This window comes from Corvus cornix, chromosome 2, assembly GCF_000738735.6.
Source record: "Corvus cornix cornix isolate S_Up_H32 chromosome 2, ASM73873v5, whole genome shotgun sequence".
In the NCBI taxonomy this organism is placed as follows: domain Eukaryota; kingdom Metazoa; phylum Chordata; class Aves; order Passeriformes; family Corvidae; genus Corvus; species Corvus cornix.
In genome coordinates, this window is record NC_046333.1 from 27,262,166 (window position 1) to 27,288,115 (window position 25,950).

Consider the following 25,950-nt stretch of genomic DNA (forward strand, 5'->3'; position numbering starts at 1 on the left):
GCCCCTCTTTCCTGTAGTACAAAACCATTTGCAACACCATCACTTTACCTTCAAAGAGGGAATAAGGTCGGTCAGGAATACGACATCCATGTGCACCATACTCCAAACACCATTCAGCAAACTGGGGAACACATTAAAAAATATATTTTTATTTAAGACTGCTAAATGCAAGCTTGAGTATCTGAATATCATTAATAGGTACAAAATGTGAAGCAGTGTAAGCAGACACACAACACATAAATCACTGAGATCAATTTTTCCTCCTTCAACCATGACAAGGCCACAACCAGGTTTTAAAATATGCATTTACATAGTGTTTCAGTTTCATAACAATGAAAAAAAAGTGGGGTAAACATCTGCTTTTTGTAAATCAACCCTGCTACATACCAATGAAAAATGCTGTAAGAACAGATATACTCAGTCAAAATTTTACTAATATTGTATCAGTTTCTTATCTCTCTTGGTGCTTAATTTATCCACAAACTCAGGACTCACAGCTCTTAATTGCATTTTGGTTTTCTTTCATCTCTATGCACCAATTTAGAGATTAAATCTTCAGCTGCCATTAATTATTTTTATTTATTTGCTCTCCCCAAGCCTTATGAAAAAGCATTATAAATACAGCTAGACAACTATGGTCATCAATATTTTGTTGCAGAAGATGGGTTACCATTAAGAAGAGTTAACAGTGTCTTTCTCACGTTTGACCAACACTGCTGCAGCTGCTACACTGGACACACGTGACTTATGAACCACACCTGGATCAATTCAGTAACAACCAGCTACTTCCCCTGTATGGCTCCCCAGAGCATAAGGGGGGCACAAGTTCCCCTGGCATTTCTGTGCTGGGACGCAAACCACTGCTTGTTCAAAACACAGTGCATAGACTCCTGCAAAGCAAACAACTGAGAGGTCTCTCTCTGCTCCCTGCAATTTGGGCAACCTGCTAGCAAACATGTCAGCCTAACTAGAGGGTGCCCCAGCCCTGGAGTTGGAGCTCTATGGGATGTAAGCTTGATCCCAGAGCCATTGCTCTTTCATTAGAAAGATATGGGTGGCATCTCCTCTCTTCCTTCCCACCCCACTCCATTCTGTTTAAATATTTAGCGGGGGATGAATTTCTCTTCTCTTGATAGAGGTATGTGCATGTGTGTGAGTGTCTTCAGGAAACACAAGGAAAAACCACAAACACAAACAATGTGATTCACACTGTTATTGAGAACTGATTAAACATTTTTGGGCCCCCTCTACATATAAATCTTCAAACTACGGTTTAATTCTCCCATATATCCTGTTTTAAATGTGAGAACCAAACATGTTTATGGCATGTTTCTAAGCTACAATCAATTCTTCCAACATCCACATCTGATTGCATACTAGACTTTATTATTACTTCTGGCCTGGGAACTGCAACAGAAATTTTTAAAATGCACCCTAGGCTACTGAAGCACAACAATCATTTGCAAGTTCATAGCTTCAGCACAACCCAGATCCTGTAAGGCACAGCATCTTTGTTTAACTGAGGCGGGGGGGGGGGAGAAAGAGGGGAAGAAAAAAATCTTAGGAAGACATCTGACATTATTTGTCACACAGACTGGGCATACTTGCCCCGGACAATGGCAATCACAAGGCTGAACAGCACAGGGCTCAATGCTGTGTTGCCTGGAGCCCCGGATGTCACAGCCCCTCTCTCCTCTTACAGATAGGCCAGCTAGAAGTGCCTCAGCCTCCTGGGAGCCTGTCTGATAATCTGAGAGAAAAGCCGTGAAGGTGTGAAGCACAAAACAGGGGTCTCCTCTATTCAAGTTTTTGTCATTTGTGAAACAATTTCATGGCTTCCATGAGGTAACCAGGGATTCCGGGCAAGACTCTTGCCCCTGAGCCTGATGTTTTTGGTGTGAAGAAGCACCCCTGGGAGGGGAGCCATCTAGTTCTCTCAGTTACATGCCTCTAGGTACCAGCATAACTGCATGTTTGCTTCCCTGCACACTCCGTCTCAGAAAGAAAAAATTTCAAAAATGCCAGACAAGCAAATTCCTCTGCCTGTTTCAAGAGTTCCCCTACAAGGGGATGCTGGAGATGTGAAGCAGCAGAGTGGCTGCAAATATGCTGCCTGACTATGCCAGGCACCTTCAGCAAACAGTGTTTGGGCACTGCCCCACAGCCTCCTTCTTAAAGGTATTTCAAGTATATAACTCTTTTTTCTGGCTTTGAGACAGATACGTTTGGTTTTCTCTAGCTTGGCGTGGACAAATATCAGGGCTCTCTTGGGCCAGAAATGCAGCACCAAGAGGAGCTGCCAATGCTGCACAGAGCTGCAGAAGGTGTGCTAGCGTGGAGGATGGCCGGGAGAGTTGACAGCTGTGCTGCCAGTAATGCATGCAGGATGCTGTGGCTCATGCATCAGCAGTGGGTGACTCCAGCGTAACAAAGTCATACATTCACTGTGGGACTACTAGGGTTTTATTTCAATCTCTAGGATGCAGGTATGTCTACAGGTGTCCTCATAGCATGATGCTTTGGTAAATGTGAGACAAGCAGCAGCTTTCTAAAGCTCTGCTGACAGAGGACAGGCTGACTGCAGAGATGAATACAATAATTTTACGTATGGCCAATATTCACTAAAAAGCACCTAGGAAGCAACTTGTAAAATTTCATTTGCAATATTTTGTAAAAGGCCTCAGCTAAATAGCTGTGTACACAATGTGAAACCTCATGTCAGTGAATTAAACTGGAAAAAAAAACCCAACAAACCAAACCAAAGTCTTCCAAGGCAAGGAAACAGGCAGAGAAAGTCCTTCTCCTTCAGTAACTGCTAGCACAGTCAAGAGCTGATAGCAGAACTTGGACAATTTCAGTGGAAAAATTCTGAGTGTGTCTTTCTCTGCAATTTGTATTAATAAAAAAAACTCTAAGTGAGCAATTCAGTAACTGCAATTCAGAGCTCTAAAAGCCCCAAACAGGCTCTGAAAACAAATAATTACAAAAGACTACAAACAGTATTGCTTGAGGACCTGAGGAGGACAGTGGATCTCTCAGTGGAATAATTAGCACCACATAACATCACTCTGTTATTGTTCAGGCAGGCTAATTTTCAGGCTCTTCTTTTCTTCTGAATACATTTAGTCCCTCCCCTCTTACAGAACATTTGTGTGTTTCACTCTGCTTCTTAACACAGTGCTTGCCCCACATGCACAGCTGAAGTTGTCCAGTCAAAATGTGAGTAAATGGAGCAAGTGGCGGGCCCTGTTATCCTACCCAAGGTCCCAGCCAGCCCCAGTGCACATCAGCCCACTCCCACCCCAGTTTACCCTTGCATGGGCACTGGCATGTGAAAGGGAACAGCGATTTTGCTGGGATGCTGCAGAGCTCACCTTGCAGGCTCGGTAGAGGTACTTTCTGTCCTGAGTTAGGTTATAGAGAGACAAGAAGGAGTAGCCATTGCCAGCAGTACCATGGCAGATCCCGTACCCTTTTCTCAGTAAACCTCTCTGCCAGATGACATCGCTGCAATCCATAGCATCTTTCAAGTATTTATCCTCTTTAAAAGTCTGTGGAATAAAAACAGAGAATAAACACACATCAATTGAAGTACTAATGAAAACAAAAGGAAGATGTCCCTGAGGGATGTTTTACTGTTGTGTGGGGTTTTTCCATATAAAATTTATTTTGAATTTTAATAATCCATTCCTCATAGACTTGCCTTTCTTTTCTTACTAAGTTGTTTCTCCTTTCCCTGCATGCTAAAAGAAAAAACTTTTCAGGTTTTTGTTTCTGTAATCAGGACCCCAAAGAAAAAACTCAAGTTCAAGGTCTTTCATTCTAAAGCCTACAATCTATTTGAAGGGTTTGTGGTCCTGTTTTCTTCATTTTCTATTCCCAAACCAGAATCTGGAAACACAGAAATGTGATGCTGCCTCCAAGAAATGTAAAATGGAATACTGGATATCAAATCTAGTCCTAAATTGCTAGGTCCTGGTCTTCATGACTAATTCTTCCTGATTACTCACTGTCTGCCTTCAATTCCATGCCAAAAATGCACAAGAATATCTCTTCCTATACAAGTACTCATAAAGGCAACGTAGGGTTCCTGCATGTACATCTCTGTCACATGTACAAGCAGGAACCATACATTGCCTTTATGAGTACTTGTATTAGTTTATCAGTATAGTATATACTCAGAAGCAGTAGCCAGTTTGAGCAAAGGAACAATTTTGCAAAGTTTATTGCAACTGAAATGCACTTAAACATAGAGAGCCCATCCAGAAAGAAGCAAACAAAAGCAAGTAATTTAGCTGATTACCACCAGAATTCCACCTTTATAAAGCCACTTTGTTGCTGACCTTTACCTAAGTCACTTTACAGATCAACAAACAAACAAAACCCCACACCACCACCACCAAAAAAAACCTACCAAAAAACCCCAACAACAAACCTGATGCTCTACTGCGGACTTAATCCTCTGGAGATGGCATCCCCTGTCAAACTATTTAATAAGGCAATAGCAGCAACTAACATGCAAGACTCTTAAATTCAGAAGCTTGATAAAGGAAGTGGCTCTCTCTGATCAGGGTTTGCCAGCTACTTAGCCGTAACATTTTGAATTAAGGCCAGGCAGCAGTACTTGATTTCCAGGACAAACACTGCTGTCTCTTATCACAAGTCCCGGTGCCTGGTACAAAAGCATAGCCAGCAAAACACACTCTGATTTTTTTCTTTCAGTGCTTCAAAAAGAGGAATATAAAGAGTAATAGAAAAATGTTTTAGGTTTCATCACCTTAAACATAAAAAGAGGCCAAAAAGGAGACTGCAAATCAGAACTTGGTCCTATCCCTCCTACTTCCTGCAAAACATTTTGTGTTGGGGAAAGCATCACATTGACAAAGAAGTAGAGAGTGGAGAAGTGTTAAGTCAATCTCCTACCACAGGCCAAAGAAAAAGCAACTGTGACCGCTGCTACATGCAGCAATGCTTTAAGAAATTTACAGTTCACATTTCAGGTAGCAGCATGAGTAATTATTCCATAAACCAAGCCTGCTTTTCATCAGCCCACCCAGATGCCAACCAGGGAATCTGTCAAGGAGGGCTGTCAAAAGCAAGAATCGATTTGCATAAATTTAATTAAATGGCATACTTTCAAATGTCATGCAAATCAGAAGCACACAAGAAGACAGGTAGCAAACCTAGTTAAGAATGGAGAAGGGCAGGCAGCAGGCTTGTGGTAGCTCAGCTGTTTTATTTGTGCTCTAGAAGAGGCCTGGGATCTTGGCTCTGACATTAAGTTCTCGAGTTATATCTTAACAAACGAATAATTTATGGAAGACATTCTTTGGCAAGGCACACAAACCTACACTTTTGAAAACCAACATAATTGTTAAAACTCTAGGGATGAAGATAGGTCAATATTCTCCCACCCAGGACTCTGATGCCAAATTGATTAATTATATGTCCCTTTCCCAAGAAAACCTAGTAACTAGTGCCCTGAGAAGCAATTTTACCCACTTATTTTCTCTTTACAAACATACCAATGTAGGTATTCTGAAGTTTTTAGATGTCTAACCTGGGGTTTTTGTTTAAAAGCCTAGATCTAGAAAGATACTGAACTAAAGCCTTGCAATCTAACAGGCCTGCATACAAGTCTCTCTGCAAAGATAGAGGTATATATACATATCTAAGTGTGTTAGAGCTTACACCAAGGTTGTGGGTTTCATCCAACCCAGAATACTCAGTGAATCTGTGAAATCTATGAAGACAGAATGATTCACCTTATATGCTTGCATGAGCATGTGGATGACTCCGGGGGCACCATGGCACCAGTGAACCAGTCTGTCAGTCTCATTGCTGAGTGATGACGGGTAATTCCCAGACCGGAATTTTTTATGACGCACGTAGTCAATGCTTGGCTTCACCAGCTCTGCCAAGGTCTCCTGGTCCACATTTGCAATTGGCTGAAGAAAACATTAAAATAAACATCACTAAACACATCAACAGAAGTAGTAACAAATTGTGTATCAACACTTAATTCTACAATCTGTTTTCAATCATCCTACATACGTGCCCTTGATCCAAATACTGTGACTCACATCCTAGAGATTTAATTAATGCCTGCTTATTATACCCTTGTGAAGAGCATTTTTACAGTTATTACAAAGAAATTGGGGCACCAAGTTGTTGCCTGTCTTAATGGAGGTGACACAGAAAGACTACTAAAGAACTGGGAACAGAGTATGAAGACTCCCAGACGGCTCTTTGTAACTTAAAATATGGAGAACACTTACAGAAGAAAGACAGTTTTGTAGATATGGTGCTCACAATACACACTCCGACATCCTGGGTTACTCATTTTGTTTTAAAAATAACTACTTCCCAACAAATGAAGGAAAGTGCATATAGCAGCATACCTGGTAGAGGTTTATGAAGGTCAAAGTTTTCCATCATAAACAAAGCTCCCTGAAGCTATGGGCCATAAATCTGCATTTCCAATTTCAGAAGCAATAGCTACCTCACCCGATATCTAAACATCTTTGTACTACAAACTCATCCTTCAATTGCTCTTAGGAATTGTCTTCCTAGCTTTTGTTTAATTTACATCCTTGTCAAATGCAGAATACATCCATCAACCTCCATGCTCCTTGTAACTAAAGGTTTAGAAGTCAAGTAACTGTTGGGTCTGCAGTTGCTCTTGGTTGGCATTCCCTCCACTAGCAGCCCATTTTACAGCATTTTTACAGCAGAGCTCTCTATTTTTACACAATCTACCTGATTTCTGGAATTTCTGCAAGCTGTCGGAACAACCACAGGCACTGGAGCCTATAGCAGCCTAATAAATGAGCTTATTTTTTTTAATAACTTGTCTTTATTACTGATTCAATGCCATACAATTTCACTGTTTCCCACCAGCTCCACCACATTTGCATTTAACAGGTGAGCACACTCCTTCAATTCAAAGTCTGACAGCCAAGTGAAGGAAGACTTTCAATAGTTGTATTTTGAGTAACCTGAAGAAACCAGAAGCCTCTATTTCACCTCAGCCAGGAAACCTCTGCCAGACTTCTACCAGGTCCCTCAAGCAGACTCCACCTCTGCACTTTTCTGAGCAGAACAGAAATGTTCATGCTGCTCATCAGAAGTACACCTGAACACAGAGCAGCCTGTCATGAGAAACACCCCAAAGCTGATGAGCCCTCACTCAGACTCACCCAGAGCCCTCCTTAGCAGGAAGGTTTGGTTTGAGGCTCTTGATTTCACACTGCACTCCTGCAGAAGAAGGCAAAGAGGATGCGCACCAGCAATAAATGCCTTCAGTCTTGAGCTGTGCAAGGCAAGCCCAGCCCAGTTCAGCCATCCTTAGGAGGTAAATCCAAGGAGAGCAGAGCTCTTTACAAACCTCTTTACCTTGCGCTTCCAAGAAGATGTGAGTACAAGTGAGTTTTTTGCCCAAGCAGCTGAGATTCCCAGCAGTTACTTCAAACAGCTAAAGAGTAACCTACAGGTGTGTGTCCTGACTTTATGGCCAAGAGCAATGATATGCAGACAGACACTTTTGCTTCAGAGTTAGTAAAAGGATCTTGGAGCAGACACTTCCTAGCTAGCACTTCAGAATTCCCCCTCTGCCTCCTGGATGAGTTATATAACATGGCTGAGCTCTTATTCTTCCAGTAGCCTGTAAGTAACTCCAGCAATACATGCTTCTCCAGTTTAAGAAGTGTTTGGACAACACTCTGGGCACATAGTGTGATTCTTGGGATGTTCTGTGCAGGGCCAGGAGTTGGACTTGATGATCTTGATGTGTGCCTTCCAACTCAGCATATTCTGTGATTCTGTGACATAGGTGATGTACAGAAATTACCCTCAGTAACCTTCACATCCAGGTGTGATGTTAAATGCCTTTTTTTTGTTATCAAATAACCACTCAACAAATCATCTCTTCAATTCTTCAATGAAAATACAGCAAAATTTACACCATTTGGCGTGGGAGGGATGGGGAGAGGATGGGACTTTGATATGACATCTTCTTCTGCAGTGGATGACTCAACTTTGCATGACTCACAATATTTAACATACAGTGAAAAGATGGTAATCTAATGCTGCATAAACAATGGCTTTCTGGTAATTCTTAAAAGCAGCAATTATATGTAAAGGAAAAATAGCTAGGATTTGAACATGTAGACAGAGTAGCTTCTGCTCAAACCAAAAAGCACTGTGCAATTATTTCTGTTATCAGCCTGGAACAGTAAATGAAGGATGGAGCCTTTAAAGAGCCTTCTTTAGAAGACTAGATGTTTCTCTGAAAATCTAGCACTGCCAGGGAAAGAAAAATGGAAGCCAGAAAGTTGAGGGAACCAGAAGGGAGTGGACAACCTTGTTGAAGAAAGCAGTAGGTAAAGATAGGAGCATGGTAAATCAGAGCAGCCTGAGGCCCCAGTGGGATGATCACTGCAGAAAACGGGTGTAGTGAGGTTAAGACACACCCCCAGGTAGCAGAGCAGTAGCTACTCCCATAGCAAAGTCAGCCAGTTTAACCAGAACTGCTGGTGGAAGTGGTGTAAGGTAATTTGAAACACAGCATCTTTTCCAAGCAAGGAATGACTTGAGCAGTGGCAGCACCAAATACCATAGCTCAGTCACTTCTGCAGTGAACATCTGTACACAGCTTCAGGCTGTGAGGATGTACAGTCCTTATATTTGCCTGAAGAAAACTCATTCCACATGAGTTGGTAAGGAAACTGATATTTACAAAGATGCACGGACTGGCAGGGGCACCTTCAAAAACCAGCAACAGGTGCAATAAAGTTTTTCAACTCTGTGGCCATCTTCTATAATGGCCTTAAGGCTCTCTTTCCAGACTATACAACAGAAATAAGATACAGGTCTGTTTGGAAAAACATCATAATTCTGTTGCAAATCTCAGGGCAGGGGGGAATTGATTTAAGTGTGGGAAAGAGAAGGTTTACAGAAGAGAGGAATCTCACTAAGGAAAACAAAAAGAGGAAAGCAGCAGTTATAAATACACTAAAGAACATCACACTTTTGAGTGATAAATAGGTGAGATAAAGAAGAAGAAAAACATCTAAATAATAAAAGCATACTGAAGACTAATATGTGATTAAGGGTAGTCTTCCAAAAGCACCAAGACAGTGGGGGAAAAAAAATCACTAAAGAGAGGAAGGGCACAGAGGACAGGAGGCATCAGCGGTGCAATAATTTAAAAATAGCAAAGAATTGAAGAGTGATGGATAGTAAGTGAATTTTTAGCTGTTCTAACTGCAGACACCAGAAGAAGTAAGTATGAATATGAGAAAAAGCACTTCACTGTCTTCGCTGAGGACAAGAAACCAGATCCTGAAAAGCTGGTGCTCTGAACCACAAGTCAAGAGTTAATTCATTCTAATGTGAGGATACCCTAGTCACCGTTTTCTTCTGCTATCAAAGCCTTAGGCAGCACCTCTGCACAGTTCTGCGCTGCAATCTAACTCCAAATTGTGAGACCCTGATCCAGCACAACACCGCACATACATGAAAGCTGATGGAAAACAAAAAATCACTGCTATTTCACCCCTGCCAACAGAAGATGCTCTTACCTGCATGAGCATGTAATAGATCCCAGCCACTCCATGGGCTGCTCCAACATACTGCTTCCTGTGCCACTGGTACAACAGAGGACAACGGTCTGTTTTCCGCTCCTCCTTCGAAAAGTTTTTCCCCGACTCAATAATAGCATCTATTACCTAAGAAAAAGAACACACCCTGATCATCTGTCTTGTTTACTTTGATTTAGAGGCATGACTAATACCACAATAAACAGTAAGCCACAATACAGTGATGGGACAATATTCAATTAATTTGGATTTGAGTGTTGAGGTGGAAATGGTATTTTTCCTTAATTATGAAATCACTTCTATTTTTAAGAGTAGAAATTTAATCTATGAGTATTTCTCATTACTTTTTTCCAGCCCTGCCTTCTCTGGTTCTGGTATCTGCAAAACAGTCTTGTACGTTCCCCACACTAATTCCCATTCTTTTCACTTAAAGACTTTCACACTTCTGTCTTAAGGTTTTTTGTAACAGTGTCTCAAGTGCTTCATAACTAGTTACATATTAGACCTATTTCCTTGGCTGGACACAGACCCACCCTACACTTGCCTGTTTCAGCCCAAGCTGGGCAGCAAGGAAAAGGGGAAGAGACTGGACGGCCAGATGAGATTGGGTTCCCAGCTCTAGGTCCTTCTTCTCTCCAGCATCCCTCTCTTAATTGCTTGAAGTATGCAGGAGAGTGATCCCAGATCTCACTGATGCTGTGATGCTGGAGAGAGAAAAGTGTCTTACCTCTTTGATAACAGACTGTGGGACAGTGTCTGGACCAATTTCAGTATTCAGGTACAGCAAGGCATACAGGTAACCTGCTCTGCCATAAAGCAGCTCATCTGGAAGCTCGGCATCCATGCTGATGACTGTCCTTTGGAGCTGCAACAACCTGCATCAGACAAGGAAGGTGGGGAGAGAAGAGTATCTTCTGTAGAGACCATACTGGACTGTGCATTGTACAAACCATCAATCCAACCAGAAGCAGAACAAGTGGCGAAGGAAGCCCCACCACTCCCCTTCAATCGCCCCCAGTCCAGTTGGCTGCCATGTATACACACAGGAGCTCTGCACACCTGCCATCCCTGAGATGGGAAACTCTGAACCAGAGCCAGGTCAGCATCAGCACAACTGTCAGCATTTTGTGCAGACAGAAACAGATGCAGGGTAGGAGTTGGAAAGGCCTGGAGAGCCACTCCAACAAAGAGAAAAACCTCCTGGAGCCTCTGGGAATTTCACCAAAGTGAGGAACACTTAATTGTACATGCTTAAGAGGGAAAAAAACAAACACACAAAAAAAGCCCAATACCACCATTCGTGATTCCCTCTCCCAAGAAAACACATTGTCTCAAACATTAGGCACCTCAGTTTTGTAAAGGACTCTGCTATAATGCACAAGTGTTTTGCATGCCTTTAGCAATGAAAAAACAAGAAAACCCTTGTGCTGGCCATCGTAACTCATGTTCTCCAGAAAGATTCTCTGCTAATACTCTACCAGTCTGTATTAGCACTGAGGTGAATCAGAGATCTGTTCTCCTGCCACTCCCTCCCTGTCCCTTCCTATCTTTTTGGATTAAATTGATAATTAGATGAAACCATGGTGATGATCACATTTTAAATTGGGGCAGGGGCAACAACAACCTGGATTAAGACCAAATTCAATTCCTAGATTCCCCTAGCTGTTATTTCTCAGGAGAAATGTTAGCATTAATATCATGCCATAGCAAACCACTGACCTCAATTGTGTGTTTATGCTGTCCCTGCTTAATACCAGGGAAAAGCTACTCACAATAAACAGTTTTAAATTTCCTTTCTCGGAATTACGCTTGGGGTTTAGAATTAAATTATTTTCTTCTAAACTGTCCACTATTAAGTTTTATTGTTGCAATCATACAAATGGACAAGGTAAAAAGTAAAAAGTGAAATCACAGATTACATTTTGACATCTATAAAGCACGACTCAGCTGGTGTCATGAATATATTTGTAAACAAAAAAGTTATAAAATAAACAATCAAACTAAACCCTTTTCACTACTCCTCCTAGAAATTACTTTCCAAGGAGAGGCAACACTAAAAGATTTACTGCTAATCTCATTTTGCTAAACTCATGCTTCTTACCTTACAGCAACACTGTTTTCCGAGCTGCATTCAAAATGACACGCCCAAGTTTACCGCTGGTTCTAAAAGCAAAAAATCCCAAACCTAACACTCATTTCCAAACTGAAATATTCCTTCAGGAACAGCAGCAGAGAATAATCGCACTAGGATTCTAGACTAGAAAGAGACCAATTACATTTCCAAACATAAACCAGAATGGAGATGAGGACATAAGCCTCGTTGCAAATTCTGCCAGCCTGAGGTATGCTGCTGGACAGCTAGCAGGTGGACTGTGGTTGCTGAACGCAAACCCCAGAGGGTTCCAGGGCTTCCATCCCTTGCTGGCACAGAATCAACTCTGTACCACCAAAGGCACAGTCAGAGCACTAATGAAGCTACATCTAAATGGGATTTCTTGAGACATTTGTTACTTTCAGATTACATTGAAAAGGGGCTGGAATTTTTTCAGGCCACCCTTCATATGCTCTGACCTAATTAACTCCCTTGCCTTTACAAATTTGCTCCTGCAAGTACTTCCTCTTTGTTTTATTAAACTCTTTTACGTATCAATCCAATGCACTGTTTCTGTCTGGCTGCTCCAGATCCTGCAGTGCACGTGTTTTGTAATGAATTTACAATTTAAGACCCACTCTTTACAGAAAGCATCACACACTGCACAAGCACTACACATTGCCGATGACAAGCGTGCGGCTTTTGTTAAATGTCACTTCAATGTGACAAAATCAGAATGTGTATGCACTACAGATATGCCAAGGACATCCTGTCCTAACAGCGATAGAGGACTCAAGATAACCCACTAAATATGAAATCAAGTGTAAGCCAGCTTTAATAAAGATAAAGTCTACTTTGTATTCTTCTACTGAAAACTTATCAGGGGAGGAAGTGTCCATTCTTTAATCCTGTCCTCTAAAATTTCACTTGCAAAAGTTACTGAACCAATTCTCTCTACAAATGAAGGGCATGACTTTTTCCCCCATCAACCACTTACTTGGCAACACATTCTTTAGATTCACTGTCATTTTTCAGTTTGTGGTAAACCACCGCACCCACTGCCAATGGCCCAGCATCACCACAGAGGAAAGTAACTCTTCTGCCATTCAGATTGCGAAGGATTCTCTTCACGTAATCAAGAGATCGCTGCAAATGGCTCTGGTTTTTCGTGACGCGGTACAGTTGCAGATATAAGAGGGCAATACCTGAAATGAACATATGAAAAAGAGAGAGCTTCATTTACTTTTCCTTCTAAGTGTATCATATTCCCCTCTTCAGTGCCTCTGAACCAGTAACTCCAATGTGAACAGGTATTTTGACAATAAAAACATGTAGGTCAAGGGTCCTACCTTATGCAGTGTGAAGGCACTGGTCCACTATTCAGATTACATTTCAATTGGATTGTGGCAAAAATAAAAATTATCGGACTGAAGCCCAATGGTAGAGTCTCAATTTCCAAAAAAATAAGAAAATTCATGACACAGCCCTCAACATCTGGCAAAGTGTATTGGGTTTGCGTGGCCAAGCTTTGGTAGCAGGGAGCTACAGGGGTGGCTTCTGTGAGAAGCTGCTGGAAGCCTGTGTTGTCTAGCAGAGCCAGTTCCTGGTGGCTCCAGTGGCTGATGTGCCACTGGTCAAGGCTGGGCCAAGTAGAAATAGTGGTAATGCCTCTGTGGTAACAGATTTAGGAAGAAGAGGGAAAAAAGTTATTGCGCAGTTGTAGTTGTGGCCAGAGAAGAGCGGGGTGAGAACATGTGAGAGGAGCAACTCTGTAGACACCAAGGTCAGCAAAGAAGGAGGAGGAGGAGGTGCTCCAGGCACCAGAGCTGAGATTCCCCTGCAGTCCATGGTGCAGACCATGGTGAGGTAGCTGTGCCCCCGCAGCCCCTGGAGGACCATGGGGATGCAGAGATCCACCTGCAGCCCATGGAGAAGACTCATGGAGCACGCTGGAGCAGGTAGATGCCTAAGAGGAGGCTGTGACCTCACGGAAGGAGGCTGTAACCCCTGTGGAGAGAGGAGCCCACACTGGATTAGCCTGTGTTTGAAGGACTGCACCCCATGGAAGAGTGATCCACACTGCAGCAGTTTGCAGAGAGCTGTTGCTCGTGAGATGGACTCACACTGGAGAAGTTCATGGAGAACTGTGCCCTGTGGTAAGGATCCCATGGGGGAGCAGAGGAATGACTCTTACCCCTGAGCAGCGGGTGAAACCATGGGTGATGAACTGACCATAACCACCATTCCCTGTCTCCCTGTCCTGCTGGGGGAGGATGTAGAGCTGGGAAGGAGGGAGTGGTGGGAGGAAGGTGTTTTGAAGGTCTTATTTTTCTTCTCATTATCTTTTTATGATTTTGTTAGCAATAAATTCAATTAATATCTTTAATTCTAGCCTGTTTTGCCCATGATGGTATTTGGTGAGTGATCTCTCCTGGTCCTTATCTCAACCCATGAAGCCTTTGTTATATTTTTTCTCTTCCCTGTCCAGCTGTGGAGGGGAGTGAGAGAGAGCCTTTGGTGGGTGCCTTGCATTCAGCCAGCATCAACCCACTACACAAAGAAATCACTGAAGATTCAAAATTTGAGCTAATAAGCACATGTGTGACTGAGTACACTAACTGTACAATACTCATCTATTATATGCACAAAGTGACTTATTTCCCATTTAATTTGTAAAAGGATCTTTTGATGAGTTTTTGGATTCAACTTGCCAAATTGTTCATAACCCCTAAAAGTATTTCACAACAAGATTACAAGATTGTACAAGTCAAGCTGGTTTGTAAAAGCCAGAAGTCAAACAAGGGCTCAGAGTATGCCAGGAGGTACTATCAAGCTCCACTCCATTAAACTCATTACATAGTTTTCCATTAAAACAAAACACAACCTTAGAAATAACAATGTAGGCTGAAGGAAGTGCAATAAATCCATCTGACTGGATGTCTATTGGCCAATTGCAAGCATACACGTGCAGAAGTAAATCACTTATCTCCAGACCACACTGTAACTCAAACCCATCTCTCAGCACTCTCCTGAGCCTCAACCAAAGCTGAGTACACACAAGGCTCACTTAGCTCACAGAGAGGCTAGCTCAGTAGTACAAGAACAACAGCACCACAAGAGTGCTGGTACATCCTCAGATGCTCCCTGGGCAGGCTCTGAGCAAGCCTTTCTAGGTGAATCTAAGAAGAAACCTGCAGAGCTTGGGTAGCACAGTTCAGCATCATGGGAACTTGTGGGTTATTTACAGGGATTTGTGGAACCCTTTTTTTATGCTGCAACAAATGTGTAAATATCTTGGCTTGATCAAAGGATGATCAGAAATGTAGCCACAAAGCCCAGTTCATCTAATCCTTCCTAGTGTTTCTCAGTGCAACACCCTTAAAATGGCTCCTCCAAGACGTCTGGCACACAAAAAAGTACTTGTATGAGTAAGATGGACTTTTACATGTGTCCTATGTGCCAACAGTATGTGTTCCAAGATTTTAAGGATGTTTGACAAATTACAAGCCAATGCTTATGACTGCACTGCCAATAAGATTTGTCTAGATTTGGTACATAAAAAGCAAGGCAGTTGTTTACAGCACTACTTTTACCTTCTGATTTGCACACTAGCAAAATGCAGCAAAGAGCAAGTTTGGGGAGAAAGTATCTGCACTAGGTATTTTAAAAATCAGATTATTTAAATACTTTTATTCAGAACCATATCCACAGGAGCCTTGAAAGAAGTTCACAGTTTGGAATAGATGTAGATGGCAATCCTTCTACAGGATGGAAAAATCCTACTCCCATTAGATGTCACTTGTTCATCTATATTCCTGTTTCAGCTAATGATGGCTGTGTTACTTTTACTTATGACTCATTTTCAGCACGCTCTGGTTTATCAGCCATAATTTCAGTTGTCACTCACTGTGTCAGAACACAGCTCCCCGGGAGCCATTCTGTACTGTCAGCACGAGAAAGCCCACCACTGGAGATCGGCATGCACTCAGTGGCCAGTTACTTTCAGACCTTGAAACACATCTATCTTTTAAGCCTGAGTTGTCTAAAAGTTCCCCACCCATCCATCCACAGCACCATCTGTACTGAAACATCAAGAAAGCAAAGAAATTTTACCCTTTAATTGCCAGATTTAAGCCTAAAGATGGGTGAAGGCTGGAGAGCTTTTCCAAGGTACTCCTCCCTCATGACATAAAGGTAAAAGAATAGATCTCTTCAGGGCACATTTCAAACATGCGGCGCTAAAAGTTTAAGTATGCCTGAAGCTTGAGCTAGAAGAGCAGGAACAGAATATGCCATTCTATCCAGCCAAGTTCCACTTAACAGGCCTAGATGGACATGTCCTGGCAACTTGAAGAACAGTGGCCACGTCAGACACAAAAACTGCAGGCTCCGCCTAAAGGATCAGTGTCCTGGTTTCAGCTGGGATATAGTTAATTTTCTTCTCTGTAGGTACAGTGCTGTGGTCTGGATTAAGTGTGACAGTAACACTGATGGCACACTGATGGTTTAGGGGTTGCTGAGCAGTGCTTACCCTAAGTCACGGACTTTTCAGTTTCCCATGCTCTGCCAGGGAGCAGGCGCACAAGATGCTGGGAGGGACCATGGCCAGGATAACTGACACAAACTGGCCAAAGGGATATCCCCTACCACAGGACATCATGCTGGGTACATAAACTGGGAGGAGCTGGCTGGAAGCCACCAATCACTGCTTAGGCATGGGCTTGACTTTCACAAGCAGGTGGTGAGCAAAGGCATTCTGCATCACTCATTTCTGTTGCATTTTAGCGCTCTCCCCTTTTCATTGCAATTATAGTTATTACTGTTGGTTCCATTATTATTATTGTTTTATTTTATTTAATTTCAATTATTAAACTGTTCTTATCTCAGCCCATGGGTTTTACCTTTTTGTTTTCTAATCCCCTTCCTATGCAACTAGGACATCCACTCCTTTTGCAAGACAATGATCTCCATATACAAAAGTCAATTATCATTCTGTATCTTTGCCTGCTGAAGTCAATGCAAGTTCCAGACAGCAGTGACCAAGGCTCCAGAGTTAAAAGAAAAACCAACTCACAAAAATGCCTGTAACAGAGTATTTCTGCCACTCCTGTGAGAGTATCAGAATCTCCTATGAATAAATCTAATTACATCATTTAACAAATACATTTCATTCAAATTCTAGCTTTCTCACCAGTCCAGCCAGTATAGGCAGAGCAGTCATGTGGATCTGCCGTCTTCAGCCCTTCCTCCATTTGTTGCAGAAGGTCCTTGATTTTTGCCTGGATCCGTTTTGAGAACTGAGCATTGACCTGAAAGCAGGAGACAGAGAATAAGCCAGAAAAGAAAAGAATTCAAGAATGCAAAGTGCCTGCTCCACTTTCTTGTTTGGGAAGAAAACCAAACCAAACCAAAACCAATCAAACAAAAAATAACTAGTAAATAAAAAATACATACAGCAATCAGCAGCATCAAGGTGGTTCATCTTAACTGAGTCTCATGTAAATGCATTCTGACTACATTTTAGAGTAACTTACAAGTTATCTACATGAGACAAAAATTACCTGTGGATTCTTTAAAGTCACAGAAAGACCAGCTATGGACACTGTGACAGTATGTAATTCTAACCAGGGTCCTGGTACCAAGACTATGTTATGGACAAGCACAAGCCCCATGTTACAGGTGCTTGCTCTCATTATAAGGTCCCTGCACATCCTTTGTAGAACTACAGAGCAGGAAATAGCCCAAGGAAAATAAATGTTCATACACAAGACAAGCCAAAGAGGATGAGTAGAAGCAGCTCAGCAGCTTCAGCTCAGGCATGAAAGCAAAGAAACAAGTCTTTGATTTTACACACTGTTTGCTTTTACTTTTGACCAATAAAAGTTTATATAGATGAAATATATGAAATATAACAGAGGATACTTTACTCTTGCCAACATTTCTCTCTAATTATGCACACTTTATAGGAAGATAAGTTACTGATTACTCCTTGAAGCCTATGGAACATGGAAATTAGCATGCTAGTAAGGTAAGTCCTTGCTTGACTACAGCACTTCCCAAAAGTGCAGGGTTTGGATAAATTACAGGTCCTGGGCACCAGCATGCAAGTCAAGATGTACTACATTTTGTACTCTTGTTCAGAGTAGAACTTCAAATAAAAACCAGTGATTTCAAACATCCATCCAACAGATTGAGAAATCAGAAAGATTGTAAGAATTGCACAAGGCTTCTGACACACCAGAAATCTCCAGGGTCAATGGTTCAAATCCATTTAGGGATATCCATGGTAGGATAGGAAGGGAGAAGGAAATTGTGCCATTATATCTCACACTGAACACGTATCATTCTAGAAAAAAGCTAGAGCCACCTTAACCTTCTCCAATATCTCTAGAAATAGCAACCAAACACAGTAGGTATCTGAAGCCTGTTACTCTTCAGCCTTAATATGGTGTTAAGCACCTTTCTGTTAGGGAACTGTACTGTCCACATCACCACCACCCTACCACCCTCCCATTTTTGACTAGTTCAGTGAAGTCTCAACACAAAGCAAAACCTTCCCCAAGGGCAGGGCTTCTCTCCTTCGAAAGACAGCTATGCCAATGCTAAGGCATATGGTGAAACAGCATGAGGATATTCACACGGATGCATCCAGGCATAGAGCTCAGCTTATCGGACAAGAGTGAACTAAAGCTTCAGACTCCCCATTTATTTACCTACTGCACATCACAAGCATGCTGGTTATCTTTTTGTTCTGACAATACACCTGCTGCCACCAAATCAGGATATTTTATATCAAACACCAGATTAAATTACTTAGAGGTAGGAAGGGAATACTAGGACATCAGGATTCCTGGGTTCTGCACTGAAACCTCAGTCCCACAGAAATAATTTAGCTCAGGTTGGTAACCCCTCTCTCTCGAATGTGAATTGTAACTTACTTGTCTTGATTCAGTGCTTGAAAAAGCAGAGATGAAAGGATATTTTTATTAATATTTTTATAATTATCTGTAAGCCCAAACAAAGCTACTCCCAAATTTATGTCAGTGTGAATAGGTTATAACTGGCAACAAAGTTTTCCCCAGCTATCTACTCCTCCATCACTGCCTCTCTTTTTCTGGTTGCTCTCAAGCTTTCATAACTGAGCACTGTCACTGATTATTTTATAAGATTCCCCTATAAACTTGTAACAGATGCGTACATGCACTAGAATAAATTAATTACATGAAGAAATTACATTAATGTTGAAATGTGGATTTAAAAGATTTAAAAACTTCCTTCAAGGAATCTTAGGGCAGCATTACAACTGAGCATAACACGCTCACTTGTGTGGAACGCAGACTGATTTCCATCAGAAGCACATTCATCTCACAAGGATGTTTCCAGCTGGCATTCAGCCCTTTCTACCCATGACTTTTCATTCCTGTAGGGACAAAACCAGGAAGCCTGATCTCTGATAACTAGTGGCACATTTACTTCTGGTTCACAACAGACTGGGTGATAGCAGGAGCTGAAGAGTATCTTTAATTAGAAAAGGCTCTCTCCAGTAATTCAACTGCTGCATTACTCCTCTGCTGCTGCAGAAAGAAGAACCACTATCATCTCAAACACTGCTCAAGTTTTTTATTTTCAAAACACAAAAAAAGAGAGCTCATTCCTCATTATACCAAATACAACCTTGTGCCATACTGGTTATGGTAACTAAAAAGGCTCATTATCAGCACAAAACAAGAGCAATATAGAAAAAATGAAATATGTTGGTTTGGAAATTAATCATTTTGTTATTTATTTGAACCACATCACTTTTTCCATTGCAGTGAGACAGTAGGCAAAGCTACATCCCAATACAAAGTCTTCCAAAGCCAACAAAAAATGTGAAGAACGTACTTATGTAACATCACTCACCCTTGGCACTAATCACAGGGTGTCTAAATTATGCTGTCCTTGTTAGCAATACATTTCCCCTACCTGCTTTCTTTCATTTGTAGGGTTTCTGAAGAGAATTGAAATCTTCTTTTGTAAATTCAACACTAGAACTACACACCTACATTAGAGCACAGTGCTTTCACTTAAGAGTCAGACTCAAGGGTTGTAGGTCCATTCCAACACAGAATATTCTGTGATACAGTTATTACAAAAAATACATCACGATGCAAATAAAAATCTCCTAAAACCCCCAAACATTTCACTTGCAGTCAGCATTACAATAACGTACCAATTCTTACTGATCTACCTCTCCATTGCAGCCATATCCAGCTTTACAGCCATGGCTTTAAAACAAACCAGAACCACGAGCAGATGAGGCAATAAGAAGCTGCTATGTATGTATTTTATATCATGATTTCTGGTAGGTAAGAGAAATCTGTAATTTTAAAGTCTTGCACTCACATTAGGACCAAATATCACAGTGCTGATGTAAGTGTGACAATGCAATCCTGAGGCCTCATGGCACTCCTTTTGTCATTAAAAGTAACACTCTGGTTTGACAGACACTGGATGAGTAATCTCATTTGCATTTGTCAAAGACATTTAGATACCCACGTGTTGTTGAAAAACACCTCTTGGCATTTACTTGCTCATGACCTCTACGATAAGGAACTTGTGCAGTATCACAGCAGGGCAATGGAGACCTAAGCTCACCGCTTCCTCACAAGTTGCCAGTGTACCAATCTTTCTTGCCACCACCAGCTCCCAAAACAACCACCTTGCTCTTAACCCTGTTTTAATTCATCAGGTTTTGGAGGACTGATGCTACGTGCAAAACCAGACTGCAGAAGTAAGCAACTGATTCTGCAGAAGTAGATGACCTATAGCACTGTGTGTATCTACCAAATAAGCAAAATACACTTCTATTTCATCTCACTTTGTTGCTGGTGATGTGTAGAACAGGACACATAACATGGTGCTGTGTTGTCTTTCAGCCAAATTGCATTTCAAAGAGAAGAAAATACAGCTCAAGTTGGTACTGCAGCAAGAACTCATTCAAAAACCAAACTCGCACAGAAGATCACAGAAAGAACACTGGTGAGGAAGAATGGAGTGAGGGAAAACTCACAGTTCTACTGAAATGAGGAATCCTGGCTGTACTGAAGTCATTGGGAACTTTGCCACTGACTGTAAGGGAGCCAGGTTTCACACCCATGCATTGGAGCATGGATTTATTGAAGCGGGATGAGGTCTCACGCTCACCTCCACAAGTTCCTGCAAAAGCAGACCAGAAGGGATGGCAGCAGGATCCCATATGCAGAATCTAGCAAGCTCTGCTAGGAGGTGACCAGCCTTTTTGTACAGAAGAACAAGTTCTACTTTATTTTTACCTAAGTCAAAAGACTCTTACAGCTCCAAGAGCAGCGCTTTCTTCTCTGAAAATACCAGATACTATGGAAGCTCATCAACCAGCCTTTGAAACACTCAAACACAGTTCTCTGATACTTTTCAGACAAGTCCTCCAGAAACAAATGCCAGTTATGCAAAACCACATGCTTAATAAATTCTTTGAAACATTGCTGTCTGTAGAACACATTGCACTGTTTTTCAATGATCTGTCACTTAGTGCCATACATGTGATAATGGGGAAAAAAAGTAAAAAGAAAAGAAGAGGGAGGGAAGGAAGAGATAGAGAAATCATAGCTATAGACAAATTCCCACACTGCTACAAATGCCAGCCTAGGAATAGACTTTAAACAGAGTCATCACCCTATCTCAGAGGATATAAGGGTATGAAAAACATCATTAAAAGGCAAACATTCAAGTTACAGAAAGAATTATTTAAAGCACGTAAGAAAAACTCACATTAGACTGTCTCTAATGCATTTGTGCGTGAAAGAAGCTCTGTGTCTCATTGGTTATAAGACGGCAAAAACCCAAAGCTTAAAGATTTAGATCATCACAAAGAATCATCAAAAAGCTCCAGATTATTGGTAACAAAAATAAACATGATTAACAGATATCCTATGTTTTGGGAAATGGAGCCTGATAAAGCAAAAGAGCAATACTGAAAATTGCTGGTCCTCCAGGTAGCGTAACAGCAGCATGCTACTTCTTGAAAGCTGAGAAAATAAAAGTCTGTTGTGAGTATGGTTTAAAGTCACTCACTACACTGAAGTCTCTGGCCCAGCTGTGACATTTTTAGGTGGTCTTCAAATTGGAAAAAAAGCTAAAACCTCTACCAACTCTGCCTAAATTACCTCAATGCACGGAGAGCAGATATATTCCACATATTGAGCTTGACAGCAGATCAGTGCAGCTAGACCCAAGCAAAATTTATTTTTACCAGGAAGCAAGTACCTGTTGTTGCACAGGTAACAACTCATTAATGTGCAGGTCTGCAAGATAAAACTAGAAACTGACAAAGAGTGGACATATGTGAGACAATTTAATCAGAACTTGGGGTTTGATTTTACAAAGTATTCTCATTCAGAACTGGTTGACTAAAACCACACAGGCCTAACTCTGTGGTTAAAGTGTTGTCCTGCATAGCAGGAGAGGCTTTCACTACAAAAGCATCAGAAAAGCCCTAAGCGGCATTCAGTGCTGATCTGTGCTGTAGAAAGGAAGCAGAAGGCCTTCCTCTTGGGCTGAGTACAACTGCCAGGAGTTAGTGAGGGACAATCAAGTACAACAAATTGATTTTCAGGCTCAATTTAAACCAAGACTCTCAAAAAGCAAAACAAACTTTACTCCTGAAAAACGACAGAGAATACTGCAAATCTCGTTTGTTTCAGAGTCCCCAATCAAAATAGCATATGCCTGAGATGGGGAGCCAGGAAACAGCCAAAAAAGTAACAAGCTCAAGCAATGCTGCTACCTCATCCCACATCCCTGGGAAAAAATGGGAAGAATTGTTTACTGGCTCTGGAAGTTGGATTTTGCCTCCAGTGCAATAAATTGTATCATTCTCACAAGTATAAGTTGTTCCTGAGTCAGTCCCAGAGCAGAGCAAACTTGCTGCTCCCAGTTGGATAACTAAAATGCCCAGTGAGACAACCCCAAAAAATTTTTAAAAAACCCAAAACCAAAAAAAAAAAAAAAACAACCAAAGGGTGTAGGTACAAAAATGCTGTTAGTGAGGATCTTCTTGTTAATTTTCTAAGTCCGTGAGAGACTTTTCTCTCTCACAGAAGAGGTAGCAGGGAATGTAAACAACCAAGCCACCTGCAACCTTGGAAAGTCTTGTTTATGGTATAGTAGAAAATATTTTGATAATGGATGTTTTAGGATTTTGGCCAATCACCCCCAAGGGGTGGCTGGTCCTTTGTCCAATTAGACTATGAAGAAAAAAGTCTATAAAAGAGTTTGTAAAATAATTAAATAAATCAATCTTGCTGCACAATTCCTGCCTGCTGGATCTTCTCCTCCTCCTCCTCCCTATAGCTGCGGGACACAATGATATACCGTAGGAACCAGGCCTGCGGTAATAAAAGGGAGAAGAAGAGTGAGGCTATGACAAAAAGCCATATATATATATATATATTAAAATATATTTTACAGAAGGAAGACTGAAAGCCACATAAAGGAATTATCAGATGTAACGGGAGATTGAGAAAGCATTAGGAAACAAAACACTTCTAAATCACCCAAATGATAAATCAAAGTAAATATTCTGTATCACCATTAATACATATTTGCCAATGAGCACCATTATCTTTGAAACAGGTTCCCCGTAAGGAGCCCCCTGCAATGTCTTATTAACTACATTGTATACATTTCTCAGAACACACCAGTTCTTTCTAATATTATTAAAACACCATGGCAAGTCAGGAAAAAACGTAAAAATAATTGGCCTAAAAAAGAATTTAAAGTTTGGGCATTCTAGTGACCAATCCATAAAGTTTGAATCTAATTTTGCTGCTGTCTTGTGATTCCACAACAAATTCAGACAATCTTAAAGTGAGGGCTGGGATTGTGTTAATTTCTTAACGACAAGGATGCTTTATTTTTCTTGCACAAACACAAAATTCACATCATTGTCTAGGCTTCCACCTTCCCCTGGCTGAGCAGACAATACCAGGCTGTCTTTTTTTCCCCAGTCACTGGCCTGTAGTCAGTGTGAAAGAGGATCCCAAATCACATCTGACTATACTATAAATGTAGCCATAGGGCTGCAGTGGCTCCGAGGACAATGGGCAATCTGAGGCTGACATTGGTGGGTCACCCATGGAGATGGGTCCTCAAACAAGCCATCACCACCCCTCAGCAGCAAGCTCTCTTCACCCTTTTCCTTCCCAAGAAGGAATCTGTTAGAGCTTTGTAACTCTCTACCACACTAGGGAACTAAGAACCAGGGAGTGTTCTTTGTTATGAGTCTATTAATTTCCCTGCCTCCCCTGACCATCTACACTTCCATTTTGAAAACTTTTGGACCACTTTGAGATAATATCTATAGGTACCTTTTCAGGCTAAGGTATCACTATAGGGTCCACATGAAAAGAAAAAAGGCTACAGGATATATATTTAATTGAAAGATTCATCATTTATTAAACAAAGATTTACATTTAAAATAATGTTTCTTATTAATCTAGAATTAATGCTGTCTGATGAATTATTAGCTTAGCTTTCTCAAACAAGCTACAGAAGCAATTTAAGTTCATGATACTTTAATGGTGAAGAAATCTAGTTATGCGAACAGTGAATTTCAACTACATGAGCAGAGCCCACACAGATAGCTGCAGTGTTTACTGTGACTATTTATAAGAAATCAAATCAGCAACCTCAAATTCTGCTTCTCCTACTCTCAAATCGTCAAGATTTCTGAACTGTATTTTACCCACACACACTTCCATATGCAGCACTTTGTCCCGATTGTCTCACATTTCAGACATTGCCTTCAAGAGCTTCTTGTCCTTTTATCAACCAGGTGAATTTTAGATAGCAATCATGACAGACTAAGAAATCAAATGGAGGGATTAATAATGCATTGCCTTCCATGACAACGGCAGAGCCCTGCACACCTCAGGCTGTCATTACATGAGTCACGCAGCGCTCCTCGCTCCACTCAGCAGCAGACGGGAGGAAGGAATTATGCAGTGCACTGAGGCCTTTTGAAAGATGCTCTCATTTTTAGGAAACCTGTGTGCTTGTGTACAGAAGTTTACAGAACAGACTTCCTACCCTGTGTAAAGTCCTTTTGTCTTCACTGGGGCTTTAGGCAAGCAAAGACATTTCTCTGATGGAATGGAAGCCTATTAAATGCAAAAATAAAACACTAAAACATAAACTGAAAAACACAACAACAACAACCACCACATCCCAAAGTACCCATCACAAAGTCTCATAAAAGCATAGCACTAGAAGTGGCAGCATGCAAATACTTTAAAGAATATAAATACACATAAATATACTCACAGCTATATTCTAACTCAGAAATATGTAAGAGGAATCCTCAGATTTTGCAGATGCAAAACCAAAAGAAAATACACTTGCTTCTGCCTTCTTCTATGAAATGCACAGAATTGCTGTTCTTACATAGTTTTAAGGCAGATTTTTTTTTTCCAGAGGCACTTCATCCTTCTGAATGTAACAAAGCCCAGACACCACCTTTTATCAAATACAGGGCAACTCAGGTGCTCTAACATATTTTCTGAACACACCTGCACAAATAGCTGCTGACTGCCACTCTGTAACAAGGAATGTTGTCCACCATTGATGCTGGGAAAAAGCATTTCCACCCACTGTAAAACAGCATACTCATGCACAGGAGAGGATAACAGGCATTCCTAATGTGAACATAGGGCTAGAAATTCTTGATTAACTCATTTCAGCTCTGCCATAGAACAATGTCTCTGTATTTAGATTCATTCAAAAATCAAACCTGAAGTAAATTAGAGTTGAACTATTCTGCAATACAGCTAGTATACTCTAAACCATAATTTTTAAGGATGTTCACCTTCTTTTGATATCTCACTACTTTTCTGGTTATCTCACTTGAGAAAGCTGTAGTCCACCTAGATTAGCAGTTAATGAAGGAGTATTTTCTCTTTTAAAAAATGGACATGAAGTGTAGGATCTAAAGGAGGTACACAAGAAGGATGACTGGCCTGTGAAGGCCTTAGAAGGAAGCTCTTGGTATGTTTTTTACCAATTTACCAACAATATATAGCTACAGCTGTTATGCCATCTCCTCTCTGTCTTTATACCTAAACTCATCATACTTGGATGATTTTTAAATACTAAGTCAGATACAAAAGAACAAAGAAATAACAGTTCTCTTCCACTAGGAAAAAAAAAATAGTTTTACCAACACTGAGCATACTACCAGCGACT

The 25,950-nt window shown here is 41.1% G+C and overlaps 1 protein-coding gene across 1 annotated transcript in view; it reads right to left on the reverse strand.

The window, feature by feature from the left end:
* Nucleotides 1-25,950, reverse strand: part of LANCL2 (LanC like 2) — a 33,065-nt gene that overhangs the window by 4,839 nt on the left and 2,276 nt on the right. The window contains exons 2-8 of the mRNA XM_039548225.1: nucleotides 16,883-17,000; nucleotides 12,689-12,896; nucleotides 10,327-10,474; nucleotides 9,582-9,728; nucleotides 5,766-5,948; nucleotides 3,375-3,551; nucleotides 49-121 (exon numbers count right to left, since the gene is read on the reverse strand). Coding sequence (XP_039404159.1) covers nucleotides 49-121; nucleotides 3,375-3,551; nucleotides 5,766-5,948; nucleotides 9,582-9,728; nucleotides 10,327-10,474; nucleotides 12,689-12,896; nucleotides 16,883-17,000 — 1,054 coding nt within the window. The remainder of the gene's footprint in view (nucleotides 1-48; nucleotides 122-3,374; nucleotides 3,552-5,765; nucleotides 5,949-9,581; nucleotides 9,729-10,326; nucleotides 10,475-12,688; nucleotides 12,897-16,882; nucleotides 17,001-25,950) is intronic.